The following is a 20,121-nucleotide window of genomic DNA, read 5'->3' as shown; positions in this document are numbered from 1 at the left end:
AACTTATCATGTATTCTGGGAACAAAAAAGTTATTTGGAGGAACTCCTTGAGTTATTGCTGAAGTTTTTATGGTAAGTGTTGTATTTGGGGGTTGGATTTTTTAAGCATACAGAGTTTCTGGTCTTTTTGTACTTTTGCAGTGTTTGGGATGTTTGGTGATTTGCAAGAGAAATGCAATTCAGATTATTTGCATCTAACAAAAGACAAACACATGTAAACATGGGTCAAGGGAAAAGGTACTTAGAGTAGCATTGTCTCTCTCTGAAGATTATCACAGAATCACAGAATCACAGAATGTTAGGGATTGGAAGGGACCTCGAAAGATCATCTAGTCCAATCCCCCTGCCGGAGCAGGATTACCTAGACCATATCACACAGGAACGCATCCAGGCAGGTTTTGAATGTCTCCAGAGAAGGAGACTCCACAACCTCTCTGGGCAGCCTGTTCCAGTGTTCGGTCACCCTCACCGTAAAGAAGTTTTTCCTCATATTTATGTGGAACCTCCTGTGTTGCAGCTTGCACCCATTGCCCCTTGTCCTGTCAAGGGATGTCACTGACAAGAGCCTGGCTCCATCCTCATGACACTTGCCCTTTACATATTTAAAAACATTAATGAGGTCACCCCTCAGTCTCCTCTTCTCTAAGCTAAAGAGACCCAGCTCCCTCAGCCTCTCCTCATAAGGGAGAGGTTCCACCCCCTTAATCATCTTCGTGGCTCTGCGCTGGACTCTCTCTAGCAGTTCCCTGTCCTTCTTGAACTGAGGGGCCCAGAACTGGACACAATACTCCAGATGCGGCCTCACCAGGGCAGAGTAGAGGGGGAGGAGAACCTCTCTCGACCTGCTAACCACACCCCTTCTAATACACCCCAGGATGCCATTGGCCATCTTGGCCACAAGGGCACACTGCTGGCTCATGGTCATCCTGCTGTCCACTAGGACCCCCAGGTCCCTTTCCCCTACGCTGCTCTCCAACAGGTCTGCCCCCAACTTGTACTGGTACATGGGGTTGTTCTTGCCCAGATGCAGGACCCTACACTTGCCCTTGTTATATTTCATTAAATTTCTCCCCGCCCAACTCTCCAGCCTGTCCAGGTCTCTCTGAATGGCTGTGCAGCCTTCCCGTGTGTCAGCCACTTCTCCCAGTTTTGTGTCATCAGCAAAAATGTATTCATACAGCAATTCTGTATGCAATGCTTTCAAAAGAGGTTCATAAGTGCTCTTCCTACCACACAATGGCATGACAAACAGCAGTTTATTCATTGTTCAGTGCCATCTTGCATATTTCTTCCCCTAGCTTTTACAAGCCAAAAAACAAATTAGAATCTGTTTTCAGACTGCCTTGAATTAATCTGAAGCTATAAAACAAAGAGACCACTCCGAGAAACAGCATTTAGGTAAGCAAATGAGATTTCCAAGCCCATGCAATTTTTGTTGGCTAGTATATATTAAAATGATAAACAGCAGTCAGCAATAAAAGAAAATGCTTTACAAGAGCAGTAACTCATGATTTCAACAGCTTTAGGCAATTGAAAAAGAAATCTATTAAGAAGGAGACTAATTTTTAGGATGCACCTATAATTATCATAAGAGAATTTGCAGGGTCCTATAATCCATCGCAAAAATTTATTTTGTTAATTACAAAAAGCTTGCTATGCCCTGGGCAAGAATCTAGATTTGGTTTAGAAGGAATACTTTGGTATAAAGTCAGAAAATGTTCATCAATTTTGGTATCTGCTGTTCAGAGTTTAAAGCCCCCTGCTAAATCAGAACTGCAAGTTGATATGTATTTCCTTTCTTCAGCATGGTAAAGCTTCTGCCTTCCAGCACTCAGGCTGTGTAGAAAAATCACTTCACTTATCTGAACCCAGTTCCAATCCACAGGAAACAGATCTGTAGAGCATTTTCCAAGTGTTGGAAAGGCTGTACTATTTCCTAGTAAGGCTAGAAGTAGAAAACCTGAAGTATGACAAAATAATTCCAAAGCAAAACCAACTTCATTTAAAAATAAATCTTGAGATACTTACAGTATTCTAAAGCAGAAATACACCATCTGATTCATGTGATACAGACATGGCTCATTGCTTTTGGTTCACTGTCCACAGAAGAGAACAAACACCACCCTCCAGTGTTTTTAAAACATCACACTTGACTGGTAGGGCTTTCTCTTTCTGAATTTCAGAAAGCACTTTCTAAGATGCCTCTTGTCTCTGAATGAACCGGGAATAGCCTGTTAGTGCACTGCTGCTCTCCCCCAGCCCCTTAAGGGAAAAAGATTTTTGGTCACTCCAGCTTAACCATCGTTAACAATCAGATGTCCTTGTCAGAGCAGGCGCTCTGTACTTATTCAAAAATAGCCCTTTTTAGATATGTCAGGTTAGATGTAGAAAATAACTCATTATTATTGGCCCACCAAAGGGTCAAACCTTTAAATAACTGTACACATCTTACAAACATTTCAGCAGAAGAGCACATTCATTTGTTATTGTGAATACCACACTGTCATTTATGTAATGTGCATTGTCTCTGTGATCTTGAATCTCATCAAGAGTCCAAGTCTCCCCCAGAAGCAAGTGCTGAACAGTTAGGCTAATGGAGTATTTAAAAGCCCTATTAAGAAAAAAAAACAGAAGAAGGGAGGACAAGCACTTTCCCTCATCTTCTTTTGCTGCCATCCTCCTGGAATCTCCATCCTCTTTCAGTCTCATCCCATCTTTTCTTGTTAGCAACTCTTTTCCAAAACACCCTACAGTCCAATTCAGAGGCTTTTTGCCTCCCTTTCTGGCTTCATGTCTTCTTACTGCTCAGTTTCTGTCTGTGTAGATGTGTCTCAATCTCTTGCTTGAAAACAAGCATCCCGAGCTGGCCATGGGAAGCCTCGTTCATGGCCTTGGACTGCATGCACATTTTGTACTGCTCTGGGGTCAGCTCGTCCAGACATTGCTTTTCATGCCACAGATGGAAGAGACCCCTGACAGGTGTTCGGATCACGATGAGGTTGCTGTGAAGGTATTTGCGATACAGATGTACATCTTCACCACCCCAGCCTTTAATGTCCAGATCAAAGCCACCTGACACAAACAAAATCCAAAATAAAACTAGAAATACATACCAGCAAACTCAATGCTATTAATTGCACTACAGCTGTTCCCTGGCTCCAGTGAGCCCTTTAAAACAGCCACACTTTCTGCCAATGTCAAAGTGTCCAAATTTCTTAGCTTCAAATCCTTCACTATCAGACAAAATTGCTTTATTTGTACCGAGCAGCGCTTAGATTCTGGTAACCTCTATGGCACCTAGGAATAGTCTGAACATCTAACCGGAGCACTGCTGCAAATTAGAGGCATAGACACACTGGCCCAGGAAAGGGAAGCTGATTTTCTATGTTTTCTATGTTTCAGTAAAATTTTCTATGTTTCAGTAAAAAGGCAGACATATTGGAGTGTATTTTTCTTACCTATGTTGATAAAATCAGATCTGTACTGGCAAGTCATCCCAAAACCAAAGTCTCTCCAAAATCCAGTTTCTTTTTTGATAATCTGCATGGAGGGAAAGGAAGGTTTATATGGGAGCAGAAATGCTTTCAGTGTGAGCAGCAGCGAAGTCTCTGAATGTGGTCAGAAATAGGAGCAACTGCCCTTTTATTCTTCCCCACGTAAATCCATGGCTGATCCTGAACCAGGTTTTGTAGGTACTCATTGCGTGTTTCTGCCCCAAAAAAACAGCCGTGTCATTAGCTATCATGGAAAAACCCCCTGATCCGGAACGATCAGGTTTCGCTCCGCTCCTGCTGTCGTAGACCAAGCGGAGCAATATCACATCACTCTCTGGAGTTTGCTTCTTCACAGACAAAACATCCTCCAAAATGGTCAGTTGCTGTGCGATTCAAATCTGACATTAAGCAACATACTGGTAAACCATGGAAGCCAGACTCTGCTGTAGAGCAGATGGTGGCATCTGGATTGTGGACCACAAGAGCTCTGGAAGAAAACAGTGGTTCTAATCTGCAGAACTGACAGCGTTTTGATTACCTTAATTTTGACAAAAATTAGGAAAGTGGTAAGAATAGTTTTCTATTACAGAACTGCAAAATCCAGCTAAAATTGAAGTCCAGAAATGTTAGGTGGTAGATATACCCCCCATAAAAGCCTTTGTAATAATGAATGTGCAGTCTACATTACTGAGATGGACCATGAAAACATTATGTATTACAGGTAGAAAATCAGAGCAGTGAGAAACCATGGCTATTGTTTTCAAAAGCAGATATCCAAGTATAGATCCCTAAGGTCATAATTCACGTGTGTGAGTGACCCAACCCAATCTGTTGAGGCATCGGAGAGTTTTGAGGGACTGGGACAGGTATTTAAATCCTCTAAGCAAGTCAGCAGTACTTCACACTCTTGAAGGTCTGGTTACAAACCTACCCCTTAGCAGCTATTTTTGAAAATTTTGGCTTCACTTGCAAAAAAGTTACAGAAGATGAGGAGACTGAATTTCCACTTCTGGATTTACAAATCCCAGCATTTCCTTTACCAAAAAATCCTCTTCCAAAATAGTCTCTCCTGATTTCTCGTTCATGCCTCTCCTTTTTGTTCATAACCCTTGTCACTTCAATGGCTTTTTTTTATTTTACTGCTCGTATTGCTATCTCTTTCTTTTCTCATTTCTCCTTTCCTTGAAAAAGCCAAGCCACCGCAGAAGCCAATTAAAAGGAAACAAGATTACATCTCTCAGGTCTGCACTGTAACAAGAAATCTCCATAACGATGCCCTTACAGCAAGCTACGCGTATGCGTCAGCATTATTATTTCCCATTAGTGCAAGTGGCTGCTGCACAAATCAAATTATTTCAAAGATTTCTGAAGGCTTTTTTTTTCTCAGCAGCCCGAGTACCAAGACAGAGAGCTAATGCTGTCTTGTTTTAATGGCACAGATCTGGCCTCATGCCTGGGAACTAAGGTGGGCTGAAAATATAAAAATCTACATAAAAATTAGATTGGAAGTACTTCTTTAAATCAAGAAGCTTTTCTGACATAAGCATCACATTTTATGATTCAAGTATTAGCTATAAATACTTGCACTATCCTGACAATGTACTTTGTGGAATTTATGCTAGCTTGAGAGCTAAATTCTATTTCATTTCCTAAGCACAGTGCTTACAAGCCTGAGGATCCCTGATGGGCTCTCATCAGAGAAAGAAGAGCTAACGTGAATCCCATGGTATTATCAGAACAAGTTTCCTCTGAGAAAAAAACAGTGGAAAGGATTTTCCAGACTCTTCAGTAAAAGACTTCCTGGCTACCTGTTGGATAACACAGGGAGCAGTAGACAAAAAAATATTTTAAAATATTTTGGGTGGACTTTTCAAACTCATTCTTAATTTTTCTAGAGGGATTGCATGAGGCGAGGGTAGAGATGACTGAAGACTGGATTCAGACCCCTAGTGATCTTTTACAGCTGTGACTGTTGCTGGGCTCACAACACCCCTAATTCTTACCTACCAAGAACAACAACAGAAGCTGCAATGCTCTGGAGATAGTGTCTAGCCTGGGACAGGATGAGCCCTGATAGGTGCAGTGCCTGGCAGTAAGAGGGGCAGCTGTGGCAGGCTGGGACCTGACCCAGAGGAACCAAATGAAGCTGCATAGCTGGCTTATGCTTCAATTTGAAAATTCAGGCATTTACCAGCACTAGTGGGCAGAGGACTGTGACCCGCTGACTCTGGAGAGAAGCAAGAGTGGGGGGTGTACATAAAGGGAAAGCCACCTCTTCTATCATCCCTTCAGCTTCAGGACAGTGCAATGCCAGAGCACAAGAGAATGGAAAATAGCATCCACAGCAGTACCAAGCAATGGCTCTGCCACTGGCATTCATGTGAACCTCTCATCTGTGTGCTCTGCTGCTTCCTCACAACAGCTTCCTCCTCATCAAGGAGATTCACCTGGGTTTAACTACATGTTTTAATCATATGCCTTATGGCAATGTTTTTAAAAATAATGCTTTGTTCTCACACCAAAGACAAGCAGGTGACACGGAAATCAGTGGAGTTATGCTGTGTTATATCACTGCCAGACTAAAGCCAGAAGGGACAGCTCCAAGCATGTCATTTGACTCAGACAACGTGGTACACTTCAGAAACACGCTGTCTGCTTGCAGGCAGTTTAATCATGAACTGTGGGATGGGAAAAGCCACTGTAGGTGTTCAAGTACGTGGGAGAATGACAGCTCCTGGAATTCTGTTTTCACTGACTCATTTAAGAATATCTATGTATTTAGAAATGTCAGCTCTTCAAGATGCAAGCAAAGAAACTACTCCATGCAAGGAAGAAATGAGAGCAAAATCAGGGACTGTCACCCCAAGACAGCATACCATGGAGGAATTGTTCGCTAATTAGAAAATCCCTTCTGGCAGAGGGTTTTAAATTCTTAGGTTCCACATATAAAACATCAAACAAGTGTTAAAATAAATGGTACCAAGATACTTCCCTGTGAAACTTAACTGCAGAACTCACAGTAAGGTGACTGCTGTAGTTAATTTTGTCTGTGTGGTAGTCACTGTGCAGAAGGAATAAGGAAATGGTACCTAAGAGCATATGCAGCTTTAAAAAATGCTTTGTCCAAATAAAAGCAGGCATTCCGAGAAGCATGTACTTACCAGCTGCTGTTCTAAAGATGGGATAGAATCATGGTGGCCATAAATTATACTGGGGTTATACTGGCTGAAGAGAACAGGATAAAACACCTTCTTCCCTGGAAATGACAATGGGTTATTTTTTTAAAGCTGTATAAAACACACTTCTCTCTCTTACAAGATGCTGTCCAGGACAGACCAAATCCAAAGTCACGCAAGTTTTGGACTAAGCCTATGTTCTTTGCATGAGAATGTGAATATGAGGACGTAATTACAAAAAGATCCTGTTTCCGAAAGCACAGGTGCTGAAGGCAAGAAATTCAATCACAGTGGGAGCAGGAGTGTTATAACCTTTCAAAAGCCAACCAGCAACTGAATTCTTATACCTGTCTTAATTAGTTCCCTAAGTTTTAAGAATGATTTACGGCAGCTTCATTAACAACTCAAAGGCAGAGTACACTGATGAAGGCTGTTACACAATAGGTAGGTTGGAAAACAATACACTTCATGAGTAGCAGCAGTACCTGGCTCTGTGTTCAGTCTACAGGAGTTCAGGAAATCAGCTGTGAAGTATATGTCCACGTCGCAAAAAAAGAGAACAACATTGTTTCCTTTCCAAAATCGAGCACCAACATCTAATCCTTTGCCCCTGGAAAATTCTTCATTCAACTGGATGAAGGTGAAGTTCTTGAAGTTGGCTGACCTAAGAGAAGGAAAATATTCAGCAACTTACCCTGTCCTTTCAGCTCTTAATACAAGTCGGGGCAGGAACTCAATATGAAACAATTAACCTAGAAATCTGCAGTATCACAGTTCTGAGAGCAGTTCAAGGGAAGAGATGTCCTCTTTGAGTCTTGAGGAGATTTCCACTATGTCTACATTCAGAGCTTGACCTATGTACTCCTACACTAGCATTCCTGTCACAGACGTTCTTTGGGCAGACCTCACAAAAATCCCAACAAGGCTTAGATGGAGAAAAATATCTACAGTAGGCAAATATAAAATACCTGTGGTTGTATTACCGTATCTATACAAGGGTCTTCTTCGCACATGGAGATGATAACAAAAGGCTACGCTGCCACATGATCTTGACAAACACAGCTATGCAAGCAAACACAACAGACCAGACCTGGCCAAAAGCATCTAGTTCCTGTGTGCTCTACTGAAATTGTCTGTCTGCACCTGCCTCTAGAAGTCAGCTTTCAGTCCTAGCAGTAGACACTTTCAAAAGCACTGAAGAAGTTACCAGTGTGAAAAAAAAGCTGCACTGAGGTAAATTCAGTAAAATCTGCTTTGTGGTTCTAAAAACCAACATCACAAAAACACAGATATGGGACTGTCAGGGTAATATCATTTTTATCTGATACAAAGGAAAGAAAGCCATTTTCTTCAATGCAGTTTAGAACTTTTTGGCACAACTATGAGTTTGGAAAGCTGCCCAGTCTCCAGTTCGTGGTACAATGGCTGTGTATGAGCAGCACACATCAGATATTCAGGTACTTACTTGGAATTATTTTCAAGTATCAATTTAACTTCATTCATTTGTTCTTTTCCAAAGTAAACTACTGTGAGGTGAATTCTCCCATCCTGCCGAATGCCCATTTCCCTAGAGAATAGAGACAGATTTGTGACTTGTCCCAGAAGTTAGTTTTCTTCAACAACCTACACCCACTGGGGATGGCAGAGTAGGGTGAACCTTGCAAGGCATTCCTGAGGGCACAATTCACTGACAGAGATCCTTGTCCTGATGAAGGGGCTCACTGCCTCTGTCAGATGGGACATAAGACTATCTTTTGGGCAGATTAGGAAAAAACTCTCTAAGCAGTGTTTGTTATATTAATAGGAGAACACTGTTAAAACAGGACATCCAGCCCCTGGAAGAATGATCAGGCAGGCAATAACTCCAGCACTAAAGAGAATATGAGAAGGGGGATTTTAAATAAGCTATACATACCCTACCTCTTAACCTTGATTTTTTGCAACAGGTATTCCAGAGTTCAGATCTTTGGCATTTTGTTAAGAAACATTTACTCATGTTGATACTAGTATCAACCAGAGATCAAGCCAGTAGCCTGAGGGTAGGACAAATATGAACTAATATTAGACATCATTCCTCACTTCCACAAAGTTTAGTCAGCAAGAGCTCATCTATAATCAGCAGAGAGATCAGCATGACCACAGGGTGATTTCTCCCATCCTAAAACAAGCATCTATCAGATGGTTAATTTAGACAAGGAGTCTACTTTTAGATGGCTGTAATTAGGCAAAACAAATCCCATTGTAAGAGTCAGTATCTGTTGCTAACACAGTGTTTTCTGGGCAGCTATTTAAAGATACATCTCACTTAAATTATCTCTCCAAACATCATCTCTGTGCTGAAAAATAAAAGAAGTTTAAAAGTAACTATCCTGAAAGTTCAAATACATTTCCTTCTTGCCTCCTATTGCCTTAATCTTTTCTCTATTAGGGCCCAGCAAAGTGTCCGGGAGCACTAATTCCCTTTCTCCTTAGAAATGTTCCTTTGCAACTAATGGCATTAAATTCTCATGTTGCCACCGTCACATGTGCCCCAAGAAAACAGACTGAGACACATAAGCCAGGTACATGCAAATCAGAAACCCTGATGACTGGAATATAATCACTTTTACTGCTAATGACAACACATTAAGCAGCCAAATGCCTTTCAGTTTCTATAGTCTCAAAAATGGCTTCTTAGTGGCACAATCACAGAATCACACAGAATCAATCAGGCTGGAAGAGACCTCTGGGATCATTGAGTCCAACCATTGCCCTGACACCACCATGTCAACTAGATCATGGCACTAAGTGCCATGTCCAGTCTTTTCTTAAACACATCCAGAGATGGTGACTCCACCACCTCCCTGGGCAGCCTGTTCCAATGTCTAATGACCCTTTCTGAGAAGAAATGCCTCCTAATGTCTGACCTGAACCTCCCCTGGCGAAGCTTGAGGCTCTGTCCTCTTGTCCTATCACTAGTTGCCCGGGAGAAGAGGCCGACTCCCACTCCGCTACAACCTCCCTTCAGGTAGTTGTAGACTGCAATAAGGTCACCTCTGAGCCTCCTCTTCTCCAGGCTAAACAACCCCAGCTCCCTCAGCCGTTCCTCATAGGTCAGACCCTCCAGACCCTTCACCAGCTTGGTCGCCCTCCTCTGGACTCACTCCAACACCTCAACATCTTTCTTGAAGTGCGGGGCCCAGAACTGGACACAGTATTCAAGGTGCGGCCTCACTAGTGCTGAGTACAGAGGGACAATCACTTCCCTAGACCGGTTGGCTACACTATTCCTAATAGAGGCCAGGATGCCATTGGCCTTCTTGGCCACCTGGGCACACTGCTGGCTCATGTTTAGCTGGCTGTCGATCAGCACCCCCAGGTCTCTTTCCACGGGGCCGCTTTCTAACCACTCTTCCCCCAGACTGTAGCGCTGCATGGGATTGTTGTGGCCGAAGTGTAAGACCCGGCACTTGCTCTTGTTGAACCTCATGCCGTTGGTCTCGGCCCATCTATCTAACCTGTCCAGATCCTCTGTAGGGCCTTCCTACCCTCCAGCAGATCGACACTCCCACACAGCTTGGTGTCATCTTCAGATTTACTGAGGGTGCACTCAATCTCTACGTCTAGATCATCTATAAAGATATTGAACAGCACCGGCCCCAGAACTGAGCCCTGGGGAACACCGCTAGTGACCGGCCACCAGTTGGACTTTGCCCCATTCACCACCACTCTCTGGGCTTGGCCATCCAGCCAGTTTTTAACCCATTGAAGAGTCCACCCATCCAAGCCCCGGGCAGACAGTTTGTCTAGGAGGATGCTGCGGGAGACAGTGTCGAATGCCTTACTGAAGTCTAGATAGACTACATCCACAGCCCTGCCCTCATCTACTAAGCGGGTCACTTGGTCATAGAAGGAAACCAAGTTGGTCAAGCAGGACCTGCCTTTCATGAATCCATGTTGGCTGGCCCCGATGCCCCGATTGTCCTGCATGTGCCGTGTAATGGCACTCAGGATGATCTGTTCCATCACCTTGCCTGGCACCAAGGTCAGGCTGACAGGCCTATAGTTCCCTGGATCATCCTTCTGACCCTTCTTGTAGATGGGCGTTATGTTTGCTAATTTCCAGTCAGCTGGAACTTCTCCAGTTAACCAGGACGGCCGGTAGATAATCGAGAGTGGTTTGGCAAGTTCATTTGCCAGTTCCTTCATTACTCTGGGGTGAATCCCATCCGGTCCCATAGCCTTGTGGGTGTCCAACTGGCACAGCAGGTCACTAACCGTCTCCTCCTGGATTACGGGAGGTTCACACAGCCCCCTGCCCCTACCTTGAGGTTCTGGGGGCTGAGTCTCCTGAGGATAACCGGTCCTGAGATTAAAGACCGAGGCAAAGATGGCACTGAGCACCTCTGCCTTTTCCTCATCCCCTGACACTACACTACCTCTCCTTGACCCTCCTTTTGCTGTTAATGTATTTGTAGAAACCTTTTTTTTTATCTTTGACCACAGCAGCCAAATCTTAAGCTCTAATTGAGCTTTGGCCCTTCTAATCTTCTCCCTACATTACCTGGCAACATCCCTATAGACCTCCCAAGTTACCCAACCCTTCTTCCAGAGCAAATAGGCTCTCTTTTTTTCCTTAAGTTCTAGCCTAAGTTCTCTGTTTAACCAGGCCAGTCTTTTTCCCCGACGGCTTGTCTTCCTACACACCGGGACAGCCTGCTCCTGAATATTTAGCAATTCCTTTTTAAAGCACGTTCAGCCTTCCTGGACTCCTCTGCCCTTCAGGACCGACTCCCAAGGGACACTGTCCACCGACCTCTTAAACAGGCTAAAGTCAGCCTGCTGGAAATCTAAGGCAGAAGTTCTGCTCTTGCCCCTCCTTACTTCCCCCACTATCGAAAACTCTAACATTTCGTGGTCCCTATTCCCAAGACGGCCACCGACCCTCACATCTCCCACTAGTCCTTCTCTGTTCACAAACAACAGGTCAAGCAGGGCCCCTCCTCTAGTGGGCTCATTTAACTCTTGCACAAGTGAATGAAATGTTATATAAAATTAGCATGATTTTTACTGAGTGAGGCCTTCATAACTCTTAAAATTGCCTCTTACTTTCCAAGTAAGAAAAAGCAAAGGCAGCACTGGAATGGAAACCCACCTGAAATTCTGCATGAATTGCCGAAATTTGCTGGCTCTCTTGGCCAATGGCACAATGACATTAATAAGTGTGTCAGCCATATTGACATTTTCATTTTTCACTTTCATTACAGGACCAAATGGCCGGAATAAAACAATCTTCTTGAACTGATGTTTTGTGTCTCCTTTGAAAGTCAGCTCATACAACGTGCCTTTGTCTTTTTCTGTGCGGTAGATCCCTGCACGAAAACAAAAGAGAGGAGACTTTGGATTAAAGCTGGGCTTCTAGGGGAAAAAAAAGGATGCAGTCTTCATGTGTTACACCTAAGCTGAAAAGGCAGCAGAGGCATGAGATATTTACTTTTAAACCAGTACGCAATCCACCGTTGTTTGGAGAAGGCTGTCACTCTGGCAGGGACACAGCCCTGGGTTGCAGGAGCTATTTGGTATTCTCGAAGACACATTCCTAGGCTTGGCTGAGTTACAAACCCCTGAAGGTTACCAATTGCTCACACTCAGTATAACCCAGCAGACATACTGTCCTTATTTTTCAGACTGCTCCAATTGCACACTGCGGGCATGCATGGTAATGGTGATGCAGAGAGACTGCAAAAGGCAGCCTGCCTCTCTGCAATATGGGTGATTAGGCCATCTCCCAGAAAAGCAATTTCCTGATGAGCACATTTATTTCCTCCTTTCTGAGGGGTTCTCTGGAAAGTCCCCTAATAAAACTATGCAACCAGGCCCCAGCAGCCATCAACTTCGCCCACTGCTAATTAGAACAAAACTCTCCTGTTACTCAACTCTCAAGAGACTTTTATTTTCTTTGTGGCAATATGCCCACTCCTGGGCGAGTAATGGTCTGCAAGGATGACACTATGGAGTTTGTCAGAGACTAGACCCAGGACACAATCCTGGACACTGCATTAGACAGTTTGCAAGGATATTTAATTCATATAAGCATGTACTTATTTCCTGTATGGAATGAACTTTTAACATACTCAACGGGTGAAATTGGTCCCATGCTGAGGGCTGGCATTAACTATAAAAGTATTGATCCTGCCCTACTGAAATGCTATTCTGATACCTTAAATGAGACAAAGTTGGCAAAAAGCCTATAGATTTGATCCACTCTAAATGACACTTCAGTCCCTACAGTGCATACTGAAACAAAGCTTTTTCATAGTTAGATCTGTTAGGTTTAAGAAGGAATAATTAAATGCTAGTTCTAACTACTTGTTAAGCCACTGTAAATATCCTAACAACTTCACTAGTAGAAGAGTATAATTGCATTGCCTTCCATCTCTTGCAGAAACTCAAGAGACAAGTAAAACATGTCTGGAAGAACACTCCTCTGCTTGACTTGTTTTTTCATTCTTTTTCTCCCCATCTGGTTATGAAGAACAGCTTGACCAAAATAATGCCTTTTTTTTTTTTTTTTTTAATCTTAGTCATTCCCTGATCTGTAACATTGCTGTGCACTCAACCCACAGACTGTCAGCTCCGACTGTATTTCTTGTGAAGGTCTGGGCAAAGGTTTCTTTGAACATCAAAGTGACATAAGCTCTTCATCTTGTATTGTAGCTTTTACACTGTCATGTCAGAACATCCAAAAGATTAATGAGGTGTGATTTTATCTGGCCAGAGTTCTGTGGACTGTCTTATCTTCACTATCATTGTGTAAGTGTTTTATTCTTAATGAACACTTCAGTTGGTTAATACTATATGCAGATTTACTGATCTGTTATTCACTTCATGTTTTATTTTTAATATAAGCTGATTCAACAAATGCTCCAATCCTCCCTCCAGCATAACAGATGAATCTAGTGAGATAGCAGCTCTATCATTCTTTTACTGCTAATCTTTCAAAGCCGTGCCCATGACTCCCCCTAGCTTTTTCTATATAGTCTGCCCAAGGCGCAGACCATGAACTACATCCGTTATTGAACTTGAGTCTGCACTTGAGATTATCTGAACGGTGACCTAATAGTCCCTGCATTTCTTCCTCCTGGTGGCCAGAGAATGGAAATCTGGGCCTTTGAATTCTGCTCACTCATTTACTCTTACAGAAAGCCTACTGATGATCCCAGTGTGTTGCTGGGTGCACTCATTAACTCAGGTAGTTTTTGAACACAGGTCGTGCCAAGGACCTTGTGTTGTAGAAAGTTAAGGTAGCCTTTGACATTAAGCTCAACAAAAATCTAAATTAAATCTGATTTGCATTTTCTCTAGAGAGAAATATATAGGACTGTTTCACATGCTTGACATAGTGAACTGACATTTTTTCATAAGAACAAAGATCTAAATTAAATTAACCAATTTAATAATATCTACCATGCAACATCTCAAAGTCTTTGCTTCTACATTCTCTTCTACCCCAGCCAAGAAACAATGACCCCATAAGTACTACTTCCCCAGAGATATGTACTACATTTATGGTATAAAGGAAGCTTTGCCAAATAAGCAAGAAGCACCTTAAAGCAGAATGCATGTTGTGGTTCGGGGGGTTCCTACTACAGCTAAAAACAAGCAGCTTAGGTGAAGGCTATGTTCCCTCATGCAAGATGGTAATCCAAGAATTTATAATCCTAACATTTTATCTTGAAGAGACTTGTATGCAAATTTAATGCATGTAATTAAATATGGTTATTCTTGATGCACATTTAAACCATTTGTTTTCCTTTTTTTAAGCATCTTCTTTCTTTTTTTAAGTATCTTATTTTTAGAAGCAGAGAACAAAGTGATTTGCCCAAGGTCAGGCAGTGAGCATTGGAAATGAGCCTGAATGTCCTGAGTCACTCTGAGGACTCACCCAGCAGAACATCCTGCCTTTCACAAGATTTTTCCATTTCCGAAGGCACTACTTCATTCGTGCCGTCAGGACTTTTTACGTGATTCAGTTAGATGAGCTGCCTCAATTCTAAGAGATGAGCTACAAAGAGGGGAAAAAACTAGTCTCAAAAAAGTAAAACAAAAAAACGTCTCCTGAAAAGGTTGCTCCTGAAACAAAAGCCTTGGAAAGGCTAGATATTCAGTATGGATAAAAGAAGGTTAATTGATCATTTATTGCTTCCATTACAGTAGCTATATTTCAGAATATGCACCATTCCTTTCAGAGGCAGGGAGAAAAGTCAAAGCCGTTGGAAACCCAATGTAAAAAAGTGAACAGGAGCTTTGGGTCAGCAGAGACACTGGCCCTAAAAAGAAGGAAAACGACAAGTGAGAAGCAAAAAAAGACCTGGGCTGAAGGGTTGACTGAAGAGAAGGAAGTGTCCAGTCTTTGGAGCAGCAATTCCCAGGGCTCTCTAAAGAAATGGAAAATACCTGATCTCTGTTCAGCAGGGCAGGCAAACAAGTTTCAGAGATCTACTTGGAACTGATAACTAGCAAACAGCCATGCAACCCTAACAAAATGCTGTTAGGTGGATGACAATTTCAGCCTCAGTTCCACAGACCACAGGTTTCAGGTCTTCCACTGTCAATAGAAACACTCCCTGGACCTGTGCTCATTACTTATATTCTGTTAGATGTTGTAGGAACAGTTATTATGATTCATGAGCATTCATTGTCCCCATTTTAACTCAATATTACGGTGATCTCACTTCACATGCCATAAAGTACAGCATCTTATCGTTTGAGGAAGAGCATCATCCTTTCTCCCGATAAGCTTCCAGGGCAAAACTGCACCAAGTAGCCCACCACCAGTAGCTGTCAATTTGAGAAAGCAAAGCTACTCCTTTTCATTTGTCTCTGAGACCCTATTTAAAATTCCAGTCACTAGACAGCCACATACTCTAGGTAGGAAAACTTATGATGCAGCATATTTGACAGTGCCATGGCAGGGCATCTCTGAAGCAATCCAGGGATTTTCTGGAAATGTTTCTGTTGGGAAGGAGTATCACCAGACAGTGATTACATTCACTTATGGAACACATCATTCAGGCTTGTCAGAGTCTCCAAATTATTATCTCCATCTTTAGGAAAATGAATGACTTCCAAATCTATTCAGCTCTGCTGCCATTTGCATAAATTAATGACCAGACCTGTTGTTCTGCCCACTGAGCAACTGGCTTTCTATTGGAAACAGAGCAGTCTTTTGCCTGCTTATAATACCCAGAAATTTCTGATCTTTTCCATGTTGTTTCTTATTAACTCCTCATGGCAGAAAACCAGTGAACTTGGTATAGAAGTGTGAGGAATAAGGGGGAGAGGGGAGGATTATAGCAGCTGAGCAGCCCAAGTGCCTCTGTGAAGAGAGAAGCCGAGCAGAGCAGCAGCCAGATGGATACGTTTCAGGCCCCAGGGAGAAGGTGTGGTTCTCTTGGTTCTGAATAAGAAAAAATGGAAAATTCCACCACGTGTCAGCTATTACTCCTGGAAGGAGAACTGTCTGAGAATCCTGTCCAAATTTCATGTAACAGCAAATCTGCTGTGAAGGAGTTTAGCTCAGATGTAAGGTACTAGGGTCACAGTCCAATTCCCACACACAAGTGGTTCTGTCTATAAACTGCAGAGGATGCACCACTTATTTTAAGAGATCCCAGCCACAGAGACAAAACATTTCTCCTTAAATGTAAGAAATGTTTGAAGAAACATTTTCCCTCTGCAAAGACAAGAAAAAACGTACAAAATGGAAAAGAGGAAGAGATACAGACCCTAATCAAATTTATTGCACCACACCACCACCCTGCCTATTGGCATATGTTAGCAATGAACTAGTACTGAAAAAGTGAAAGCAGGTACCAGATGTGACCGATGAGAATACAAAAATCCACACAAGAGGCCCAAGCAAACAAAATTAACTTGCACCACTCTACATGCTAGTAAGACTCAGAATCAGCAACACACTTGAGTGAAGCCGGTGTCAAAGGCTTCGCTGAATAGGGCAGAAACAACGACACAAGTCTGACATATCAAGAGCATCAGTTCAGGATTTGAATCCTGTCTCTGACCCCAATTACCTGATTTTCATTTCAGCACATCCCTCCACCTGCTCAACCTTAAGATGACGGCAGTAGCCCCACCTTTAACATAAGAGATGCATACATCTTTTGTGTGCTGTTATTGCTAAAGCAGCTGGAAGATAAAAAGCTTACAGGGTTAAGCGGTATTACTTTCAGTGCAGACCCGGGCACATCTCCCAGAAAGCGCCAGCTACCCTGGGCAGTTCCAGAAAATTAAAAAAGCTGGCTTTGCTGGCTGGGTAACGCTGCTCACGGTTGCTGTGTTGGATTGGTAGGAAGCTGCCAGAAGCTGCCATGGAATCCAGCCTGTTACTAACTTGTTGTGTAGGCAGTGGCACCTGCAGAGCACTGTCTCCAAAACAAGTTCTGAGTCCAAACCGTACTTGAAAGGCAGAATTGGAACACAAAACTCAGTCCTCCTTTCTCCTGCTCAAGTTATACAGAGCAATGGATTTTTTTTGCTTAGATTGGCAGTTTTTGCTGTTCTTGGAGAATGGAGGATGGGGGAAAAGAGACTGCCAAGAGATGACAGAGACTTCCAAAGGAACTCTGCAGGGAAATCTTCTGCCAAGTCAGCTCTTTGCTTCCAGCCCTGATGCACCAATCCCTGCATTTGCAAACAAATCTGTGTGCATTGCTGAGTAAGAATGAGAAATTGTTACCTTGAACCTACAGAAGCAAGGGCCTGCCCTGCAGAGGAGGACACAAGGAACGTTTCTTGAGCTCAGACTGAGCTGCACGCAGGGGTCCAGTTTCTTGAGCTCCAAGTCGCATGCAGGGCTTCCTCCCTCTGGATTATTTCACCATGATATGTGAAAGCCAGCAAGGCCATTAGTGCATGAAGAACCTCCACAGAGCCAGCACTGCAGTGTGCATCCCTTCTCTATGCCTTTCTGCACACCAGATTCTACCTTGTTCCCCAAGGACAGCACTGGTAGCCAGGCAAAGATCCTTGATTGTGCATAAAGGCAGGCTCTAAGCAAAAGGGTAACTTTAATGGACTGTTAAGCAATGTATGGCAGGAAACATCTCCTTTCCCCTCACCCTCTCCCCATGAAAGAGCTGGTGCCAAACAGTCATACATGCTTGTTCAGCTCCTATAATAAACAGTAGAAACATATTTTGAAATGATAAACCAAACAACAAATAGAAAGGAGGAGACTCGAAGCACGTAGCTCCATGATGCATTAAAGTGCTGCCAGCCAGCACCACTTCTCAATTCCCTGCTCATGTCCTGGTCCCATGTCTGAGCAAGAGGAATTTGACTGGTGTGGAGGAAGTGCCTGGACCAGAGGGGAGCCAGGACCTGCCTCAACAAGGTCTCCACAGTCTGAATAACTCATGTCCCTGCTGTAGGAGGTGCCTGCCTGACTGGCAGGTATATCCCAGCATGGCCTCAAGAACCTACTGTCTCTCAATACCATGATCACCAGAGAAACATATACAGAGAGTGGAAATGAACAACTAGCCATTGCACAATGGCAATAGTTTGTTCTCATCACATGGAAGATGCATTTTGCTCTGCTTTATTCGTAAATATTAGATGAAGAAAACAATCCACAGCAAACTCACTAGTGATTTGGGATAACCATGGGGGCTTGTGTTCAGCACATTAGAGCAGTCATTCCATGAAAGGTAGGCATCTTACCCCATGCACTCTAAGTCTGCAGCACAAACATCTGAAGATGAGCAAGACAACTTTTTCCTCCTGTACTAAATTCAGCTAGGTCAGCTGTGGATAAAATCTCTCTTACAGACAACACTATTGAACAACAAGCGGGGAACATGCCAGTTCCTATAAAGTTAAATTAGGACAGCCATATTACAAGAAAAAATGTAGCTCTCTTACTGAATGAGAAACAGTCATGAGCCCTTGGAAACAAGATCTGCGAAATCTTGTCTCGTATCATGTTTCTGCTGCACGTGTTCCTGCCCTTTTAACTCAGAGCTGCCATGCAGCAGGGGCTAACCTGCACAGGTATCACCAACCACAGAGACATCACAACTCCTGGAATACTTCTGGTGCCTATGTCTGGCTGGGAAAAAGCAGCCTGACTGGAAACAAGTAAGCACTTTGGATTTAGTGACAGAAGAGGTGAAGTAAAATCTGGTTGTTGTTAAAAGTGGCACTTTAAAAATCCACACTTACTGCCTCAATATTACACGTGAGGGTAAAGACTGTTTAGCTCATTTTAGAATCGGAGGGCTAAGGTCCGCCACTCCCGCTACAGGAGATAGATACCCTGTAGAGGTAAAGCTTTCCTAGTTATTTGAAGTTATAGGTGATACCAGCTGAGTTACTGAGCTCCTCAGCTTCTGCCCTCGAGCTATCTTGCCACTGTGACTCTGGCAGAGCTGTGCAGGTGGAAGTAAGGGTAACGTTGGAGTTTGAATTTGAACGGCAGTTGTCAGTCTCAACACTGGTAACAGATCTGGGATTGCAGCCTGGTCATTCACTCCTTGCTTTGTCAGTTCTGAGGCAAGCGCATGAGTAGAGAGCTGTGAGCACACATTGGTGGTCACTATGAGAGACTGGCAGGCTCTGTTGTCACAAAGTCCCATTACCCCAGAAAGCTGCCATTCTGCGGTTGTGCCTGAGACAGCATCACTGGGTCAGAGCACTAACACCGTCCCAGACATCTGTGCTCTGAGATAATGCCCATCTCCCTCAGCAACGCAGTCACACCAGAACCCCTCATGAGCGCTATGTGGACCTTCTAACCTGCTGTCTGCATACAAACCTTCAACGAAGTCAGAGGCTGTGTATATACGGTGCTTTGCATTGCTGAGCCCCTCTGGATTGTTCAAATTCCCAACAGCTAACTCGATCACCTCTGTCAACTCATCTCGCTTATCCTTCCTTACAGGTTTTTCTTCTGGGTGGCGCGTCAGCCCTGTCTCCAGTTGGTACACCTTCTGCAGGGTAAAGCTCTCAAAGGGCACGACTGCATATTCCGTGGACAGCTTAACGCCGCTGTGCACCTCTGCTTTGTCTATTTGGGAACGGAGGAAAGCCAGCAGGTTAGACTGGGCCTTCTCTGGCTTACTGTGGTCAAGCCGAATGTCCACGGGGTCTGGGTACTGGTTCTGCATCTTCTTAAGCTGCTCGCTCCTGGCTTGGAGCTCAGCCTTCAGCTGGGCAATTTGTTTCTTCAAGCTGATGATGTAGTTGCGGTGTTGCTCTTCTTGCTCTTGCAGAATGGCTTCATATCCCTCCTTCGCAGTTGGACTGTGCACCCTGGGCAAGGCAAGTTGCTGGTTGTCACCCTTGGGTGTGCAAGCCAACATATAAACAATAGACACCAAGCAACATGCCACCACCAGCAGGCCTACAAGTCGGGGGAGAAATAGAATAAATCCTCGTCGGAGCATCAT

General features: G+C 43.5%; 2 protein-coding genes across 2 annotated transcripts in view; one reads left to right on the top strand and one right to left on the bottom strand.

The window, feature by feature from the left end:
- Window positions 1-13,201, top strand: part of SH2D4A (SH2 domain containing 4A) — a 27,399-nt gene extending 14,198 nt beyond the window's left edge. The window contains exon 10 of the transcript XR_011048348.1: window positions 13,095-13,201. The gene's annotated coding sequence lies outside the window, so the exon portion shown is untranslated. The remainder of the gene's footprint in view (window positions 1-13,094) is intronic.
- On the bottom strand, window positions 2,642-20,121 carry CSGALNACT1 (chondroitin sulfate N-acetylgalactosaminyltransferase 1). Its single transcript, XM_068402645.1, has 7 exons — window positions 19,488-20,121; window positions 11,805-12,021; window positions 8,136-8,237; window positions 7,156-7,334; window positions 6,656-6,750; window positions 3,459-3,540; window positions 2,642-3,072 (listed from the first exon to the last, which is right to left on the bottom strand). The coding sequence occupies exons 1-7, from the start codon at window positions 20,119-20,121 to the stop codon at window positions 2,789-2,791; spliced, it is 1,593 nt and encodes a 530-aa protein (XP_068258746.1). The 3' UTR covers window positions 2,642-2,788.

This window comes from Nyctibius grandis, chromosome 6 (assembly GCF_013368605.1).
Source record: "Nyctibius grandis isolate bNycGra1 chromosome 6, bNycGra1.pri, whole genome shotgun sequence".
NCBI lineage: Eukaryota > Metazoa > Chordata > Aves > Nyctibiiformes > Nyctibiidae > Nyctibius > Nyctibius grandis.
The sequence above is the reverse complement of the archived record's forward strand: the minus strand, read 5'-3'. Positions and strand labels throughout refer to the sequence as shown.

What these genes read in the sequence shown, in the direction of transcription:
- CSGALNACT1 (XM_068402645.1), bottom strand. Translation starts at nt 20,121, where the DNA reads ATGATGCTCCGACGAGGATTTATTCTATTTCTCCCCCGACTTGTAGGC. An exon ending in CAATTCATGCAGAATTTCAG is followed by an intron (nt 8,238 to 11,804) that starts GTGGGTTTCCAT and finishes TCTATTCTCTAG; the next exon opens with GGAAATGGGCATTCGGCAGG. An exon ending in ATCTGATTTTATCAACATAG is followed by an intron (nt 3,073 to 3,458) that starts GTAAGAAAAATA and finishes TGTTTGTGTCAG; the next exon opens with GTGGCTTTGATCTGGACATT.